Source organism: Rutilus rutilus (assembly GCF_951802725.1).
Source record: "Rutilus rutilus genome assembly, chromosome: 1".
Taxonomy (NCBI): domain Eukaryota; kingdom Metazoa; phylum Chordata; class Actinopteri; order Cypriniformes; family Leuciscidae; genus Rutilus; species Rutilus rutilus.
The window spans coordinates 20,572,502-20,592,181 of record NC_140209.1 but is presented as its reverse complement, the minus strand read 5'-3'; the positions used below and the strand labels follow the sequence as shown (position 1 = coordinate 20,592,181).

The 19,680-nt window shown below is 39.9% G+C and overlaps 1 protein-coding gene across 3 annotated transcripts in view; it reads right to left on the bottom strand.

Annotated features, from left to right (window-relative positions):
- Positions 1–19,680, bottom strand: part of LOC311291844 (uncharacterized protein) — an 81,549-nt gene that overhangs the window by 2,433 nt on the left and 59,436 nt on the right. For 2 of the 3 annotated variants that reach the window (XM_084411154.1, XM_084411153.1), the window contains exons 3-4: positions 12,313–13,891; positions 9,313–9,784 (exon numbers count right to left, since the gene is read on the bottom strand). In XM_084411154.1, the coding sequence (XP_084267280.1) occupies positions 9,706–9,784; positions 12,313–13,891 (1,658 nt within the window). In that variant the 3' untranslated portion in view covers positions 9,313–9,705. Of the gene's footprint in view, positions 1–9,312; positions 9,785–12,312; positions 13,892–19,680 lie in introns of those variants that run through there. The other variant, XM_084411155.1, reaches the window with a different exon arrangement.

Below are 19,680 nucleotides of genomic sequence, written 5' to 3'. Positions count from 1 at the left end.
CAGAAGGCCAAAAGAGATACGTTGGACGCAGCTGCCATGAGCCCCAACAGTCTCTGAAACTGTTTCACAGTGAGTGACTGGCCTAGTTTTACCCCCTTTATGGCTGTGAGATAAAACACCCGGAAAAGTGGTCCTCTGAGCTGGGAGGAGCACACTCTTCTTGGCGTTGAGCCACATCCCCAACCTCTTTAATAGAGACAGAACGACATCTCGATGCCGAACTGCCATCTGCTTGGACTGAGCTAAAATCAACCAATTGTCGAGATAATTCAATACGTGAATGCCCTGGAGTCTCAGAGGAGCCAGAGCTGCATCCACACATTTTGTAAAGGTGCGGGGTGATAAACCTAGGCCGAAGGGAAGAACCTGATACTGGTATGCTTCGCCCCCGAAAGCAAACCTCAGGAACCTCCTGTGATGAGGATGGATAGATACATGGAAGTACACGTCCTTCAAGTCTATTGTGACAAACAAGTCCTCGGACTGAGACTGTGACACAATCATATATAGCGTAAGCATACTTTGAACTTGAGATTCTGAAGCCTGTTGTTTAATTGACGCAGGTCTAGAATAGGACGCAACCCCTCATCCTCTTTCGGAACAATGAAGTAATGGCTATAAAACCCTGACTGTCTGATGGGAGGAGGAACCCCTTCTATAGCTCCTTTTGCAGAAGTGTCAGTACTTCCTGCTCCATAACCAGAGCCTGCTCGGGGTCCACCACTGTGGGGAGGACCTCTAGAAATCTGGGCGGACGAGAACCAAACTGAATTCTGAAGCCCTTTTCTATAGTGTGCAGGACCCACTGAGAAATATATGGCAGTAGTTTCCACGCTGCCAGAAATTCTAATAGGGGAACCAGTCTCTCAAGACTGGCCTCTGGATTTGGTTGAACAGTCACTTTGGTGCCCTGAAGCGGCGAACCGGCAGGGAACAACCGAACTGACCGCTCTACGCCCCTCCTCGGAGGATCGTATGGGGACGCTGACACCTCGGTGCCCTGAACGGAAAACCGGCAGGGAACAACCGAACTGGCAGCGCTGCGACCCTCCTCAGAGAGTCGCACCCCAGAGGGTGCCGAGGAGAAACGATTTCTCAAAACCGTCCCTGCCCCGGAGGAACCTTCAGAAGCCTGATAGCCTCAGCGTCACGACTTCTAGTCTAAGTTTTATTAGAGATAACGACAGTCCTCAGATCTTGCCTACCTCTAACTAGCTTTGTTCCTACGACCCTCCTCGGAGGATCGTTGGAAAAAGCAGGCACCTCAGTGCCCTGAAACGGCGAACCGACAGGGAAACCGAACTGACTGCTCTACGACCCTCCTCGGAGGATCGTTTGGGGATGCTGACACCTCGGTATCCTGAAACGGCGAACCGGCAGGAAAACCGAACTGGCAACATTGCGACCCTCCTCAGAGAGTCGCACCCCAGAGGGCGCCGAGGAGAAACGATTTCTCAAAACCGTCCCTACCCCGGAGGGGACCACCCTCAGAAGCCTGCAGCCTCGGCGTCAGGGCTTCTTCTTCCAAGATATTTTAGAGATAAAACAGTCCTCAGATCTTGCATATCTCTAACTGGCTAGACTGCGACCGCCACCCAAGTCACCTTCGATTGTGGATGAACCCGAATGGCGAATCTCTGTTTTGCCGCACTCTATGCTGCGAGGAGCTTTAGTAGGCTGAGACTGCTCCCGCCCAGCAGTCTCAGGAACATTAGATCGGTGAGGAAGAAACCTCTGGAACGCCGCTGAAGAGTTATTTCTTCGTTTTTTTGAAAGCGGAGCGTCCAGAAGAACAGACATATTTTAATTTCTCTTTACATCAGAAAAAACTATACATATATATATATATATATATATATATATACATATAAATATATATCACTCCGTGGCCACCAGCAGGAAACAACCGAACTGACAGCGCTGCGACCCTCCTCAGAGAGTCGCCACCCAGAGGACGCCGAGAAGAAACGATTTCTCGAAACCGTCCCTCCCCGGTATAGTTTATCTGTTGCACGACGCAATTCTCGAATAGCGTCAGTGCTGTTACATCCTCGCATTCATCCATGTCCTTATATACTTTACCTACCAGTGCTACCTAATAATATTTATCTAATATTTATGATGGCTGGTGGGTAACATCGGGGTTATGATGACGACCCGGGAGAGAGATAGCTCGCAAGCGTCTCTTTAACCCGAGGCACTGTCATACCATGATACTTTATACCCATAACATTACTATAGTAGAAGTTTAGGGATAAACACAAATAGAAACCGGTTTATTCCACGATCTCGACACCTCAGTGTGGAGATAGGGAAAAAACGGCACTCCCCGACGAGGAGGCTGAGATATAGAGTTTTCCTTATATTTTCACTCTCATATATGCAGAGGTGTAAAATACTTGAGTAATTTTACTTGATTACTGTACTTAAGTATTATTTTTGGGGATTTTTACTTTACTTGAGTACAATTAAAAATCAGTACTTTTACTTTTACTTAATTACATTTTTTAAGAAAAAAAAGTACTTTTTACTCCTTACAATTCTATTTATAGTCAAAAAGTACTTATTTTTTGGAGATCACTTCATTCTATTTTCCCTTGCTATTACCAAACCAATTGAATTGTGCTGATGCTGTTTAATTTAAATGTCATTTATTCTGCCAATGAGATTCGGTTTCACATTTCACCAAATTGGTCAGACATGTTCATTGGTCATTTGGAAGTGACATCATGTCACCACAACGCACAGCACCTTGACCTGGAAATGAGAGAAATTATAACAGTCAATCACAGGGGGTCAATCCAGGGGGGCACTGTTTCATATTTTATTGAAGCCTCCCCGGACGCCACCATTGATTAGCGGACCATCACCTGCTGTTAGCATCCCATTGACTCCCATTCATTTTGGCGTCACTTTGACAGCGAATAACTTTACATCTGAGGCGTTTAAAGACTCCATTTGTCCACTATTTATTTCTAAAGAAACAAGAAAATGTATAAAAGGCTCCATTACCTTGTATCTTATGTTATGGCCCCGTAGAAGCAGTTTTTGTAAAAATAGGCTAACGATTGCGTCATAACCACGCGACTCTCTGTCGCACAGTAGAGAGATTACCGTATGGACAGGAGGAGAAGCTCGCGGGCAATCGGGGGGACGTGGAGGCAAAATGACAAAATAATTAATCAGAATACTTAGCAAAAGTTTCTCCTGCTCCTAGCTCATGGACAGCTCCTACTCACACTCTCCGTCTCTGCGAGTTTCGGAAGGGAGTGATTCAGATTTCTCTCGGCACAGCTACTAGAAGACAGACGGGTTGCTCACGTCACATCTACGTCGTCAAGCTCAGTTTGAGTCTGCGCAGTACGCTCGACCCCCAGGAAGTGAGTGCTTCTAATTGACTTTACTTGTCTCCGTTGAATCCAATGGGGTTGCTGTGTCCAGTTTATATACTGTCTATGGGTCAATCCAGCAGCCTAAAAGCGTACCACCCCCGGGGGCCGCCATTGGCTAACGAGCCATCACCTGCTGTTAGCATTCCATTGACTCCCATTCATTTTGGCATCACTTTGACAGCGAATAACTTTACATCTGAGACGTTTAAAGACTCCATTTGTCCATTATTTATTTCTAAAGAAACACGAAAATGTATAAAAGGCTCCATTACCTTGTATCTTACATTATGGCCCCTTAGAAGCAGTTTTTGTAAAAATAGGCTAACAATTGCATCATAACCACGCGACTCTCTGGAAATTACCGTATAGACAGGAGGAGAAGCTCACAGTCAATTGGGGGGACGTGGAGGCATAAAGTCAAGGGAGAAGCCCATAGAGAGTCATAAAGTTGCTCCTGCTCCTAGCTCATGGACAGCTCCTACTCACACTCTCTGTTTTCTGCAAGTTAGATTTCTCTTGGCACAGCTACTAGAAGACTTACAACGGTCAGACAGGTTGCTCACGTCACATCTACGCCATCAAGCTCAGTTTGAGTCTGCGCAGTACGCTCAGCCATCAGGAAGTGAGTGCTTCTAATTTGCTTCACTTTTCTCTGTTGAAATCTATGGGGTCGCTGTGTCCATTTCTTATACTGTCTATGGTCAATCAGTGGAAGAAAATGGAGGAAGAACGTGATTCAGCTGCGAACACAGTCCAAAATCAGCCACAGGATCAAGAGCACCCGTGGCCGTACCTTAGCGAATTCTTTTCTTTTAGTGGTAAAAGCATGTTTAGTGGATTGTTTAAAAAATGTTGCATACTGGCATTAGATAGTAGTCTTATAGTTTGATAAATAAATACAATTAAATACAAACAGTTCTAAAGCAGGATAAAACCTTGTATGTGGTTCATTCACTTCATGATTTTAGAGATTAAAAGCTTAAACAAGAATCTCTAGTTTACATTATTGCTGTTACTTTTACTTCTTTAATACTCAAGTACAATTTTAATGTGGTACTTTTTTACTTTTACTCGAGTACGATTCTGGCCAGATACTTTTACTTTTAATTGAGTAAAATTTTCCCTCAGTACTTGTACTTTCACTTGAGTAACATTTTTGAGTACTTTTTACACCTCTGCATATATGTTTGGCTGGCCAGAAATATTTAACTTAGCAACAGCACAGGATAAAACCTCCTTTATAAGCTCCTCTTTATTCAACAGAGTTATGAGCTCACTTATTTATTTATTTATTAAACTCAAAAACATCTGCCTTATTTTCTTTTTCTTTTTTTTTTTTAAACACACTAACGATACCAATTCCTCGGAACTGGAAATCGCAGGATGAATGCCTCATCCCGGGGAGGAGAAACCGCAGAGCGTGCTTCTCCCCGAGATAAAACACTGGATCTAACAGGTGTTTGTAAGAACCATTTGCGATCCCCAAGATGCGCGTCGACGCCGTGCCTCGGCAGCAGCGGGACCCGCGCCTCGGGGCGCGCGCACCGAACCGTCCTCCTCGAAGAACGGCCGGCGGGAGCGGAGCGTCCTCACGGACAGCTTCTCGCAATGCTCACAGTCAGCCCCCTCGAGAACTGACTGTTGGCATGCTCCACTCCCAAACAAGCAACACAAAGCTTTTACTCTGGAGTGTGTGAGTGTGTCCCCACCCGTGATATAACGCGGGCAGGGAACAACACAATGCTTGCTTGCTCTCTTTTGCCATAATATATATATATATTGCAACTTGACAGACAACAATAAATATGACAAGGACAGAATACACAGATCGCTTGCTGAAGGCACAGAAGCTGTCGCGGTCTGTTTTCAGGGGTGCTTTATAGCTTCCTGGTCGATGACGTCACCCGCCTATGACGTCTCGTCTTTCCATTGGACTGATTATACACGTGCTTCACGACGCAATCACGCAGAGCGTTCCCACCGCGTCTCGACGCAGCTCGAGTTCCCTTGAAAGGGAATCATACAGGTTTGAAACAACATGAGGGTGAGTAAATGATGACAGAATTTTCATTTTAAAGTGGAGTATCCCTTTAACAACTCTTTAATTAATTCCTTTTTGTAATTAATTTTTATTTTACAGAGTTACAACAGTCCCTGCATTCTAAATGGTATAAATGTTATATAGATTGAAAGTAATGTTTTTTATTGACAATAAAAATTAAACTAGAAAAAAAAAAGTTTGTTGAGACTAACTTTAAGTTGGCTTGAGAAAGATGGACCAGAGAGTTTGAAGAAGTTAAAAATGTAGTTAGAAGTTTAAAGTAGTTAGAAGTTAAGTAGTTTGAAGTTTAAAGTAGTTTAAAATTTGACTGAAATTAGTTAGAAAGAAAGAATACTTAGAAAGAAAGAAAGAAAGATTAGTTAGAAAGAAAGATTAGTTAGAAAGAAAGAAAAAGAAAGATTAGTTAAAAAGAAAGAAAGAAAGAAAGATTAGTTAGAAAGAAAGAAAGATTAGTTAGAAAGAAAGAAAAGTAAAGAAAAAGAAAAAAGAAAGATTAGTTAGAAAGAAAGAAAGAAAGAAAGATTAGTTAGAAAGAAAGATTAGTTAGAAAGATAAAAGAAAGATTAGTTAGAAAGAAAGATTAGTTAGAGTGAAAGAAAGAAAGAAAGAAAGAAAGAAAGAAAGAAAGAAAGAAAGAAAGAAAAGAAATATTAGTTAGAAAGAAAGAAAAGTAAAGAAAAAGAAAAAAGAAAGATTAGTTAGAAATACAGAAAGAAAGAAAGAAGAAAGATTAGTTAGAAAGAAAGAAAGATTAGTTAGAAAGAAAGAAAGATTAGTTAGAAAGAAAGATTAGTTAGAGTGAAAGAAAGAAAGAAAGAAAAAGTAAGAAAGAAAGAAAGAAAAGAAAGATTAGTTAGAAACAAAGAAAGAAAAAGAAAGATTAGTTAGAAAGAAAGAAAGAAAGAAAGAGAAAAAAAGAAAGAAAGAAAGAAAGAAAAGAAAAAAAAGATTAGTTCAAAGACAGATAGAAAAAACTAAGATTAGTTAGAAAGAAAAAGAAAGAAAGAAAATTAGTTAGAAAGAAAAAGAAAAAAGATTAGTTAGAAAGAAAGATAGAATGATTATTTAGAAAGAAAGAAAGAAAAAGATAAAAAAGAAAGATTAGTTAGAAAGAAAGAAAGAAAGATTAGTTAGAAAGAAAGAAAGAAAGAAAAAAGAAAGATAAGAAAGAAAAAATAAAGATTAGTTAGAAAGAAAGAAAGAAAGAAAGAAAGAAAGAAAGAAAGAAAGAAAGAAAGAAAAAATATTAGTTAGGAAGAAAGAAAGAAAAAAGATTAGTTAGAAAGAAAGAAAGATTAGTTAGAAAGAAAGAAAAAAGAAAGATAAAAAGAAAGATTAGTTAGAAAGAAAGAAAGATTAGTTTGAAAGAAAGAAAGATAAGAAAGAATGAATGATTAGTTAGAAAGAAAGATTAGTTAGAAAGATAAGAAAGAATGATTATTTAGAAAGAAAGAAGAAAGATTAGCAAGAAAGAAAAAAGAAAGAAAGATTAGTTAGAAAGAAAGAAAAAATAAATTTGTTAGAAAGGAAAGTGAAGGTTAGAAAGATTAGTTAGAAAGAAAGATTAGTTAGAAAGAAAGATTAGAAAGAAAGAAGAAAGATAAGTCAGAAAGAAAGAAAATATTAGTTAGAAAGAAAGAATGAATGAATGAGGCATTTATATAGTGCTTTCATATGTACTACTGTACACCCAAAGCGCTTTACAATCATATCAAGGGATTTCTCCTCAACCACCACCAGTGAAGAAAAAAGAAGAAAGAAACAAACAAAGAAAGATGGATTATTTAGAAAGAAAGATGGATGGATTAGTGAGAAAGGAAAGAGAAGGTTAGACAGATTAGTTAGAAAGAAAGATTAGAATGAAAGAAGAAAGATTAGTCAGAAAGAAAGAAAAGATGAGTTAGAAAGAAAGAAGAAAGAAAGAAACAAAGAAAGATGGATTATTTAGAAAGAAAGATGGATGGATTAGTTAGAAAGAAAAAGATTTGTTAGTTAAAAAGGATAGATAGATAGATAGATAGATAGATAGATAGATAGATAGATAGATAGATAGATCACATCAAGTGGCGTGTTATCTATACGCATTTTGAGCTATCCGCGTGTATGTCCACGCCGAAACGAACGTCATTTTCCGCGTGTATGTCTACGCCTTTAAATGTCAGAGTGATTCCGCGTGTATGTGTACACTGTTAAATGTCCGAGCGAAACGAAGCAAAATGTATATCTACATCTGGGGAGCGATATTTTTTTTTCCTAGGATGGTAGGGGAAGACTCATAAATGGTATTAACCCCAGTGACGGGTAGGTTTAGGGACGGAGTTGGGGTAGGTCATATATGTATATATACAGTAATGTAACGTTAAGTCAACGGCGTTGATAAACACACTGAAAAGCGATTATGCGTGTTGATAGCACGCCAAAAATGGAAATACGAATTGGCGTGTCATACATACGCCATTTCATGAGATCAGTCTGTCATGTTAAACATAAATATATAGCAGCAAAGACCATGTCGGCAGTGTTGACGGCAAAATAGGCTACAGAATATTTCGTTCCGTATTGAGAGGTGCAATATTTGAAAATCGATAATATTTTTTTAAATTACATTTATATTGTATTTATGTCAAAACCTAGAGACTTTCAAACATCAAAATGTCATTTATTAATATGTATTCGTGTCAAAATTACATAGAAACATCTTTTCCTATTCTATTTTGCCTGGAAACGCTTCCAACACGCTTGCGTGTCGCGTGAAAAATAGGCGTCGGTTCTATTTCTAGCATGCACGCGTTTTCTGCGCGTCTCGAGCTGCGCCTGTCACGCAGGCAGTTAACATGGGAGCCGAAATAAAAACGGACAGGCCACGCAGCCAGTGTGTCGCCGGCCTTACAAATCTGGAACGCGGTCATTCTTAGAAGTATCGATACTAATTAATGTAGGAATTGTGACATTTTTAATTTCAGATTTACTTTTGAAGTATCGGTGCACCGTGCAACAGAGCAAGGTAGGCAAAGTACTTCCATATGTCACTCCTCGCGTCATCTTTTTCTACGAGTCGTGGACCACTTGTGGTCGCACATGCAGCCATCTCGCTGTAGTGTTTTGTCACATGACACTGAGAGCGGCAGGTTCTTTGCTGCGTGCGTCAGGAAAAAAACTGAAGTTTTTTTATTTATTTTTTTATAAATAAAACAATTTAAAGTATCGATACTGATAAATTTAGGTATCGTGACGTTTTTAATTTCTGAGTATCGCGATACTTTTGAAGTATCGGTACACTGTGCAACACTAGAAGATAGATAGTTAGATAGATTTATTTATAGATTTTAATGATTTTTAATATTAATTTTTAAGAAAACCGTAACTCAAACCATTCTGAAAAGATATAGCACACTAAGTCAGAACAGTCTGAAGGTCTGACCCAAGTTTGAAGTATGTAGCTTGAACGGTCTAGGAGGAGTTAGTGTCTAAAAATGTGTGGTCAGAAGAAGAAGAAGAAGAAGAAGAAGAAGTTTAAATAGGATTTCAGTAAGTTGGCTTTCCCAAACCAACTTAATTAATGATTTAAATAATACTTATGTGTTGTGAAATATCAAAACTGATTTCTACTTAAAAAATGTCAGTAAATTACAATAACTAGCCAAAATATCTATTGCTAAAAATAGAAAAAAAGGCTTGGGACTTGACTTGGCCTTAGGGACTTGTGAACATGTCCGCTGCATATTAAGGGTGAAACTGTTAATAATGTAGACAGACAGCAATCTCATTCAATGTCAGTCATGTGTGTGGTAAAATATCAATTATTAGACATTTAAAAGCTATATTGATACAAATGTAAAATAACAATGAGTCATTGATAAAATGAGTAATAAGTTTAATCAATCATTTTTTGAAGCAAATACAAACACTGAGTAAAAGTGAATGAGACAGATCTCTCTCTTTACTGACTAATAAGAGCCAAGCATCTCAAGAGAAGAGAAGTGTCCAGTTTCAAAGGTACATGAAAGTATATCTTGCATTTGCTTGGAAGAGTAGAAGTGGGAGAGAAACTGAGTGATACAAATTCATTTAGAATACAAATCTGTTTCTCTCCTTTCATGCATTTCTGACAGACTGAATGTCTTGTTGCAGGGTTGTAATATTACGAATGAATCTACTCCATTGCTATTTAAGAAGGAAAGCCTAAGCCGCTTCTTCCCAGTGTGAACTCTCATGTGAATCTTAAGAATTGATTTTCATGTGAAGCGTTTTTTACACTGAGGGCAGGAGACCTGAAGCGGTGACAGATTTTTTGGCTTCTGTTTTCCTTTCTTGTTCACATCCTTCAGGTCTAAAAGAAATATTAAATCAAGTGAGATTTCAAATGAGAGACAAATGTGAAATGAAATGTGAAGCCCAAAGTCAAGATCACTGATGAGTTCAATAGTCATTTTAATCTCATCATATCTGGTCAACAACTGCTGTGCACAATTATGATCTATTTTAATATCATTAAAATAATTTGTGTTATAAATCACTAGTTTGGTCATGAAACTCTAGATGGCGCATACTTGACATGTAAACTGTTAGCAATCACATCATTTCCAACACCTTTCTAACATTAACAGAGGAAGAATCTGGAAGCTTCTCGTCTCTGTATTCTTGATAAGCACCAGAGCAAATACAAAAACATAAACTGCTGTTAGAAAACATAAAAAAAATCTTCACCATAATAAGTAATGTCAGAAAGAGAAAGTTGCACAGTGCTGCTTATACTGCTTTGTTGCTGCTTGTTTTGACTTGAGCGCCACCTACTGTCAGAGAGTGATTTTGCATTGCTCTGAACGTTCCGGGTTACTTGACTGTAACCCTGTTCTCTGAAAAAAGCGCAACATGATGCTGCACTGCTTAGCGCATTGGGAACGTCTTTAATCGTGACCAGCTGTGAATATTGTGTGTAACGCATCAATAGAATTGACCCGGAGGTAATATAGTCGCGGTCAATGACGTCATTGGCGCACACCCACAACGCGAGCTATAAATAGATGAGCCGCAGGTGCATCGTCAGGATATTTTGTCTGAAGAGCAGTCCCGGGACATCTTCAGCACGGCAATGCAGCGCAGCATCTCATTCCGCTTTTTCAGGGAACAGGGTTACAGTCAAGTAACCCGGAACATTCCCTTTCAAAAGCTACAATCGATGCTGCGCTGCTTAGGGCATTGGGGACGAGAATACCCACGCAGCCGTGCTTGAAAGTGTCTGGACCCCTTACAGTTGTGTAGGTGTGCTCACAAGAACGCAAGAAGGCCTCAGACATTAGCTTGTGACGTTGACTCAAGGACATGAGAGCGGAGTGGCATGAACATCCAAACTATAAAATCTTATGAATGTGTGCGGAGAGGACCAGCGTGCCGCATCACAAACAAATTGTAAGGGGGCACCCCTTGCCAGAGCATTAGAGGAGGCGACCCCCCTGGTGGAGTGAGCCCTTGTACCCGTTGGCGAAGCTTAACCGCACGCCTCATAGGCAAGAGCATTAGCATCCTTGACCCAATGTGACATGGTCTGCTTGGTGGTGGCCGCTTTGTTACGGCCCCCATAACAGACGAACAGTTGCTCTGACTTACTGGACGTAGGTCTGAAGAGCACGGACTGGACACAGTCTGTGAGATCTCTCCTGCTCCGGCTTTGTGAATGGCGGAGGGCAGAAGGTCTCGAGAGTGACCGGATGTACAGTCGAGAAAGGAAACTTAGGCAGAAAGTCAGGATGAGGATGCAAAATCACTTTCACCATTCCTGGTACAAAGTCTAAGCAGGATGGCGAGACCAACAGAGCCTGCATACCCCTGATTCTTTTTAAAGACATTATAGCCATAAGAAAAAACATCTTTAGAGTCAGAAGTTTGTCAGACGCTTATTCTAGAGGTTTAAAGGGGGTCTTCAACCAGACCCTCTAGGACTATAGCTAAGCCCCATGAAGGGATCTTGGTTCTTGCAGGAGGCCTCAGTCGTCAGGCCCCATCGAATGAAACGAGCGAGCAGAGGATGTCTCCCGAGTGGCACCCCATCAATCAAGGTGTGGCAAGCCGAAAGCGGAGCCACATAAATCCTGAGAGTGGCAGGACATGTGCCTGTTGATAATATTTCCTGCAGAAAGTCCAGAACTGAAGCAATCTAGCAGTTGACAGGATCTAAATTATGTACAACACATCACCTTTCAAAGACACCCCATTTGTTGGCATAACTCTTTCTAGTGGAAGGAAGCCCTAGCACTTAGAATGGTCTCAATAACATCAGGCGAAAGCCCCGTGTTCCTCAGTTGGTACCCATCAGGGGCCAAACATGAAGGTTCCACAGGTTTGGCCTGGGATGGAATATCGTGCCCTCCACCTGAGACAGAAGGTGCTCTCCTCTCCGGAATCGCCCATGGCGAGCCGTCGAGGAGAGATATTATCTCCAAGAACCATTATTCTGTTTGGCCAACGCGGCGAGAGCACACAATATTCACAGCTGGTCACGATTAAAGACATTCCCAATGCGCTAAGCAGCGCAATATCTTTTGTAGCTTTTTAAAGGGAACAGACAAATCACATGTCAAAAACAGACTGTTTTTTTATATCACACATTTATGTTGGGTTGAACATGAGTTAATAGAGACCAATCAAACCACAAAATGTCAGTTTCTCATTGTGGCTGTTAAAAAAATAATGAATGAATGAGGCATTTATATAGCGCTACTATTTATTACTGTACACACCAAGCGCTTTACAATCACATCAGGTGTCGGCCTCATTCACAACCTGGACGATTCAACAGCAGCCACTCAATCATAGGTGGAGATGATTTGACTGTGACTAACTTAGAAGAGATTTTGTTACCGTGATCTCAGACTGTGGTGATGTGGTTTCTCCACTGCATGGATCTTCATGTGTATCTTCAGGCGACTTTTAAAAGAGAAACTCGTTCCACACTGATCACACGTGTGCGGCTTCTCTCTGCTGTGGATCCTCTCATGTGTTTTCAAAGATGATGAATCACTGAATCTCTTGTCACAGTGTGAACACTTGTAAGGTTTTTCTCCAGTGTGGATCCTCTCATGTAATTTCAGAGATGATGACTGACTGAATCTTTTGTCACAGTGTGAACACTTGTAAGGTTTTTCTCCAGTGTGGATCCTCTCATGTAATTTCAGACGTGTTGCCTGACTGAATCTTTTGTCACAGTGTGAACACTTGTAAGGTTTTTCTCCAGAGTGGATCCTCTCATGTCTTTTCAGACTTGTTAAATAACTGAATCTCTTGTCACAGTGTGAACACTTGTAAGGTTTTTCTCCAGTGTGGATCCTCTGATGTGATTTCAGATTTACTGACACACTGAATCTCTTGTCGCAGTGTGAACACTTGTAAGGTTTTTCTCCAGTGTGGATCCTCTCATGTAATTTCAGATGTTTCGACTGACTGAATCTCTTGTCACAGTGTGAACACTTGTAAGGTTTTTCTCCAGTGTGAATTCTCTGGTGCAGTTTTAAATATATCGCTGTAGTAAAAGTCTTCTGACACTCAAAGCACATGTACTCTCTTACCAGAGTACCAGTATTATGAGTTTTCTGATGTCTTTGTATCAATTTCAGCAGTGAAAAACTCTTTCCACATTGATTACATGAGTACGGCTTCTCTCCGATGTGGATCCTCTTGTGCATCTCAAGACTTTGTTTGGCCGTGAAACTCTTTCCACACTGATCACATGTGAACGGCTTCTCTCCAGTGTGAACTCTCATGTGAATCTCCCCATTTTGTTTGGTTGTGAAACTCTTTCCACACTGATCACATGTGAATGGCTTCTCTCCAGTGTGAACTCTCATGTGACGCTCAAGATTTATTTTTTTTGAGAAACTCTTTCCACATTGATTACATGAGAACAGCCTCTCTCTGGTGTGGATCCTCATGTGAATCTCAAGACTAGGTTTGGCTGTGAAACTCTTTCCACACTGATCACATGTGAACGGCTTCTCTCCAGTGTGAACTCTCATGTGAATCTCTCGATTTTGTTTGGTTGTGTAACTCTTTCCACATTGATCACATGAGAATGGCTTCTCTCCGGTGTGAACTCTCATGTGACACTCAAGACCTTGTTTGGTTGTGAAACTCTTTCCACACTGAGTGCAGGTTGTAGATTTCTTGGCTCCGGTTTTCTTTAAAAATGTATTTTTAGTCTTTGAGTGACTCAAAGGTTTTTCTCCAGGTTTGATATGATGTTCCTCCTTCACTTCACTCAGTTCTTCACTCTCCTCCTTCACTTCACTCAGTTCTTCACTCTCCTCCTTCACTTCACTCAGTTCTTCTCTCTCCTCATTCACTTCAATCAGTTCTTCAATCTCCTCCTTCACTTCACTCAGTTCTTCACTCTCCTCCTTCACTTCACTCAGTTCTTCTCTCTCCTCCTTCACTTCAATCAGGTCTGAAATGAAAGAAAAAAGTTTAATTGCATTTTCAGTACATCAAAATTCAAAGAGAAATATGATTATAAAGTGAAAGGACATAAAGTGAGCCCTAAAATATTCCCATCATTTTGATGAGTTTTTATAAATTAATTATGCATGTCCTTGAAAATCTTCATGAATGAGGAACATAGATCTTCCAATTATTACTTTTAAAACATTTTAGGCACAAATCACATGATTCTGTCAAGAGAACTATTTAATTATTTGATCAATGACACCCTTATCTAATGTACAACTCCAAATCAGAAAAAGTTGGGACACAAATTGTGAGTAAAAAAGGAATGGAATAATTTACAAATCTCAAACTTATATTTTATTCACAGTAGAATATAGATAACATATCAAATGTTGAAAGTGAGACATTTTGAAATGTCATGCCAAATATTGGATCATTTTGGATTTCATGAGAGCTACACATTCAAAAAAAAAGTTGGGACAGGTAGCAATAAGAGGCCGGAAAAGTTAAATATAAGGAACAGCTGGAGGACCGATTTGCAACTTATTAGGTCAATTGGCAACATGATTGGGTATAAAAAGAGCCTCTCAGAGTGACAGTGTCTCTCAGAAGTGAAGATGGGCAGAGGATCACCAATTCCCCCAATTCTGCGGCGAAAAATAGGTGGAGCAATATCTGAAAGGAGTTTCTCAGAGAAAAATTGTAAAGAGTTTGAAGTTATCATCATCTACAGTGCATAATATCATCCAAAGATTCAGAGAATCTGGAACAATCTCTGTGCGTAAGGGTCAAGGCCGGAAAACCATACTGGATGCCTGTGATCTTCGGGACTGCATCACATACAGGAATGCTACTGTAATGGAAATTACAACATGGGCTCAGGAATACTTCCAGAAAACATTGTTGGTGAACACAATCCACCGTGCCATTCGCTGTTGCCAGCTAAAACTCTATAGGTCAAAAAAGAAGCCATATCTAAACAGGATCTAGAAGCGCAGGCGTTTTCTCTGGGCCAAGGCTCATTAAAAATGGACTGTGGCAAAGTGGAAAACTCGAATCAAAATTTGAAGTTCTTTTTGGAAAACTGGGACGCCATGTCATCCAGACTAAAGAGGACAAGGACAACCCAAGTTGTTATCAGCGCTCAGTTCAGAAGCCTGCATCTCTGATGGTATGGGGTTGCATGAGTGCGTGTGGCATGGGCAGCTTATGCATCTGGAAAGGCACCATCAATGCTGAAAGGTATATCCAAGTTCTAGAACAACATATGCTCCCATCCAGACGTCGTGTCTTTCAGGGAAGACCTTGCATTTTCCAACATGACAATGCCAGACCATATCAATTACATGCATCAATTACAATATCATGGCTGCGTAGAAGAAGGATCCGGGTACTGAAATGGCCAGCCTGCAGTCCAGATCTTTCACCCATAGGAAACATTCGGTGCATCATAAAGAGTTATGATTTGCATCATAGTTGAGCAACTAGAAGCCTGTATTAGACAAGAATGGGACAACATTCCTATTCCTGAACTTGAGTAACTTGTCTCCTTAGTACCCAGACGTTTGTGGACTGTTATAAAAAGAAGAGGGGATGCCACACAGTGGTAAACATGGCCTTGTCCCAACTTTTTTTTGAATGTGTAGCTCTCATAAAATACAAAATGAGCTAATATTTGGCATGACATTTCAAAATGTCTCACTTTCAACATTTGATATGTTATCTATATTCTATTGTGAATAAAATATAAGTTTATGAGATTTGTAAATTATTCCATTCCTTTTTTACTCACAATTTGTACAGTGTCCCAACTTTTTCTGATTTGGGGTTGTAATAAACACATTAAACATATATTCAACAGTGCCATAACATTTTCAATTCAAGAACTGTATTTCTTTTTCATCTTAACTGTTGTTTATTATAAAAGATGGCATCATAAACAGCATGAGATTTAATAGGCTACATACAAAATAATCTATTTTGAAATGAACAATGATTTGTACTGTATGTACAAAAAAAAAAAGGTTAAAAAAAAAGTGAATGAAAAAGTTGTTAAAAATTGTGTTTATTGTTATGAAAACTGCACATAAATAAAAAAAATGAAATATTTTTTGGATGAAATATGGGTAACACCTCAAGTATAGGGTGGCCATACGTCCGGATTTAGGCCGGACAGTCCGGATTTTAAGCCCCCTGTCCGGCATCTGGCGCAGCCTCAAGTCGGACACTCATTTGTCCTCCTTTTTGGAGTTGCGCTGTATCGCTCTAGAATCTTTATTGGGACACAGCAGTATAGCGTCTAATGCTGGTCAAACAAATGATTGGCTGAAAGCAGTGTAAAATAAATATCTGATAAATCATTGGTTAAAAAAGTAAACAAGCCTCCACGATGTGTCCACGTGCTGGCCATGTCATATCATAACGTTAACATGTCGATGCGTCAGACCTCATTTAATCCGGAAAGGACAAAGAGCACGAATTTGGCCATGATGACACTAGAGGAGCTGGTGTCGCCTGAACTGCTGCAGAGGGTGCACTTCTTTGTTAAGAACTGAAATGTGTATTTATTTATTTTTCGCGTTCATTATTTGTTTATTTACGCGTGCTTCAATCCGTTGTGGAGACTCTATATTTGTTCCGATGAAATTACAAAACAAAATGCACACAAACGTGTCCCTGCTGATATACTGTTTTAATGAGAAAAAAAATAAACCATACGATTGCGGATTAGAACCCAGAACCCGACACACTTAGCAAAAGTTTTACCACTGGATCATTTAAATATACGCTTAAAATTAGGGATCGACCGACTTGAATTTTTTTGTGCCAATGCCGATTTTTTTTTTTCCATCAGCCTTAGCCGATGACCGAGATGGGCTGCCAATTTTCTTGGGCCGATATTTGAAGCCGATACTGCTTTATTTCTGAGACTGAATTAATTTGTTTTAAACGTGTTTGAATTAATGATTACAATTTTTTTTTTTTTTTTTTTTTTTTAAGACTGGAACATGTTATTCGGTGTAGTTGTCTGATATATGTAATCGTGATCTCCATTTTAAACAAAATAAAAAAGGATTTTAAACCAAATAGATTCTCAGTTTATTATGACTGTTCACATATCACGTCTAAAAACGTGTGGAAAGCACAGCCACGCCGCTTTGTCCTTTCTACAAGCGCTTGCGCTCCCGTGGCATCTGTCATTGCTATGCAATCATGAACTGAGCTCTCCATGATGACGAGCAAGTAAAGATTCATTTATTTCTAGCCCTTTATGACTACATATTTATGGAGATGAGAAATAAAAGCCCGCCCTGTCCAGCTATGATCAGCTGTTCAGCCGAGCTTTCAATGTTATCATGGAAAGGTCAGTTGTTTTTTGTCACATGACCTGCGTGCGCTTGCAGCATTCTGAAAAGTTTAACGTTAAATGTTTTCATCTCACCACAGCATAGGAGCGCCTGGAACGAGCGCACTGCATCGCATGCGTGTCGCAACCGTGTCGCTTCTTTTTAATGAGCACACGTCCAAACCTCAGCCAGGTGGTCGCTGAATAAAACTCCCACAAATATCACAGTATACCGACAGCATTATTTAATCCTATGACCAGTGTAAGTGTTCGTAACAGCTGCCGTATGCATCTGGATAGTCTCAAACTTAGCTATTTGCAGCTCCCTAAATACAATGAAAAGCAGTTTTATAGATGAGGCATTAACGTTTTCCATTTGGACCCACAAACTTGCTTAGCTATAGTTGCACGCACATAGAGCAACGTGTTTCCACTTTCAAAGTGTATGGCAATATTTCAGCTAAGTCCAACAGTTTAAAGAAGCTTTGAAAGTTTAAACTTGCCGTTGTCTTGAAGAGGCTTCCAGCACTCTGCTAGTGTGGGAGGGGCAGTGCATGGGCTGCATGTGAACTGCAGCGTCTCAAGCAACACAGAGCTGTCTGCGGACGCCTGTCTGTAAATAATGCCGGGAAAAAAAAATATCGGGGAACGCAGCAGCCGCGTATCGGCCGATGCCGATACACGTAAAACCCGCAAATATCGGCCCGATTTATCGGCCATATAATGACAAATTAAACCCAATGTATGTACGATTTAAATCGATTGCTGGACATCGTAATGTTATAGTACATAGATCTGATTTATGATTTAGCATAGGCCATCAAGCTTTCTTTTAAAATATTCAGCCAGTTTATCCTTAATGTCAGCATGCTTTGTTTCGAGGTGCCTTTTTAGTTTGCAGGGCTTCATGCTGTCGTTTGCCAGCACCTCGGCACACTGAGGTCTCAGATCAGCCGTGACTGTAAACCCAAACTGCAGGTGTGCTTCATCGTACCTTTGAAGCTATTTTGCAGCTGGTGGTGCGTCGGTTGCCTTGTACGTCCTCACTAGAAATCTCTCCATTTTTGTTTGGTTTTGAAATAATTTGGATGTGGATTAGTTGTGTTTTCAATAAAGTTTAGGCTATGATGCAACGATGTGTGTGGCTATCGGGGGCTAATCAGTCGGAGCTTAGGCACTATCTTTAATACAACGAACAAAATGACGATTTTGCAGGAAATGCAGATTTTATTTTAAGACTTAACGATTGAAGTCCTTTGTTAATGAGTGAATGGGTGAGTGGGTGAGTGTGTGTGTGTCACGGCAGCCCCCGCTGCTCGTTGAGCACAGTAACTGCAGAGTGATACGTGCTTTCGAGTCTCCAAACACCACAAAAGTCTCCAATAAAACAAGTAAAAGTTGCTAGATTTGTCGCTATTCGCTTTTGACAAAAACATTCGCCAGGAGGATGATTTGTTTGTCTGTTATAATAGTCCAACCACTTGCATTTCAACATGGGGGGAATTTAGGTGGATTGAAGACGCCTTGTATTTCATCAAACTTGAAAAAAAATATGATTCTCTACAATTTGGAAGACCTTTTTAGCATACGTACAGACTCTGCCATCTTTAATATGTCTGATTAACCCTTTCCATTCCAGCTAGTACTATGTAATTTTACATTGATGTTTAGAATTGAGTTTTAAGTGCACTTAAAGGGCACCTATTATGTAATTTTGAAAATTACCTTTCATGTAGTGTGTAACATAGATCTAAGTGAACAAAAACATCCTGCAAAGTTTTATATATGAAAGTTCCCCGTAAAAAAAGTTATTGTCTCTCAAAAGTAGGAGTCGACTCTGAATCAATTTAATGAGTCATTTTCCTTTTTGTTGTGACGTCAAGATGAAAATGATCAAATTGGCCGCGCCCACTCATTGCGTGCGCAGACACCAGGGAAAACTTGAAAACATTGTCGAAAACAAGATGCTGTGTTCTGAAGTGCGAATCAAAAGCGACCTTTTTTTCACTGCCCAGGGACGAGCATGTGGAGAATCAGTGGCTAGAGTTTATATTTACAACTATACCACACAAGTATAGCCCGAACCTTGTGCTGTGTTCACGTCATTTTAATGACGATTGCTTTACAAACATAAATGCTTACAAGTGTGGATTCGCGAGCCGGCTGCTACTGAAGGAAGGTTCAGTACCAAGTTTATTTGGATCAGCTTCCTCCTCCGAATCACAACCTGCAAATATTATTAATAATTGTTGCTTTTATGTGTTCTGTAGCATGCTCAATAAGTATGTATGTGTGTTGTGTACGATCAGTGCAGCTTCTAGGTCTCCAATGTCAATTTTTTTTAAATGTTTGTCATTGTTATTGGAGTTGTCATAAAGAATAGAGCAATACCTTGTAGTACTGCAGTGCTTTATCAATATGTTTATGCGTTGGGCTAGCGCAAA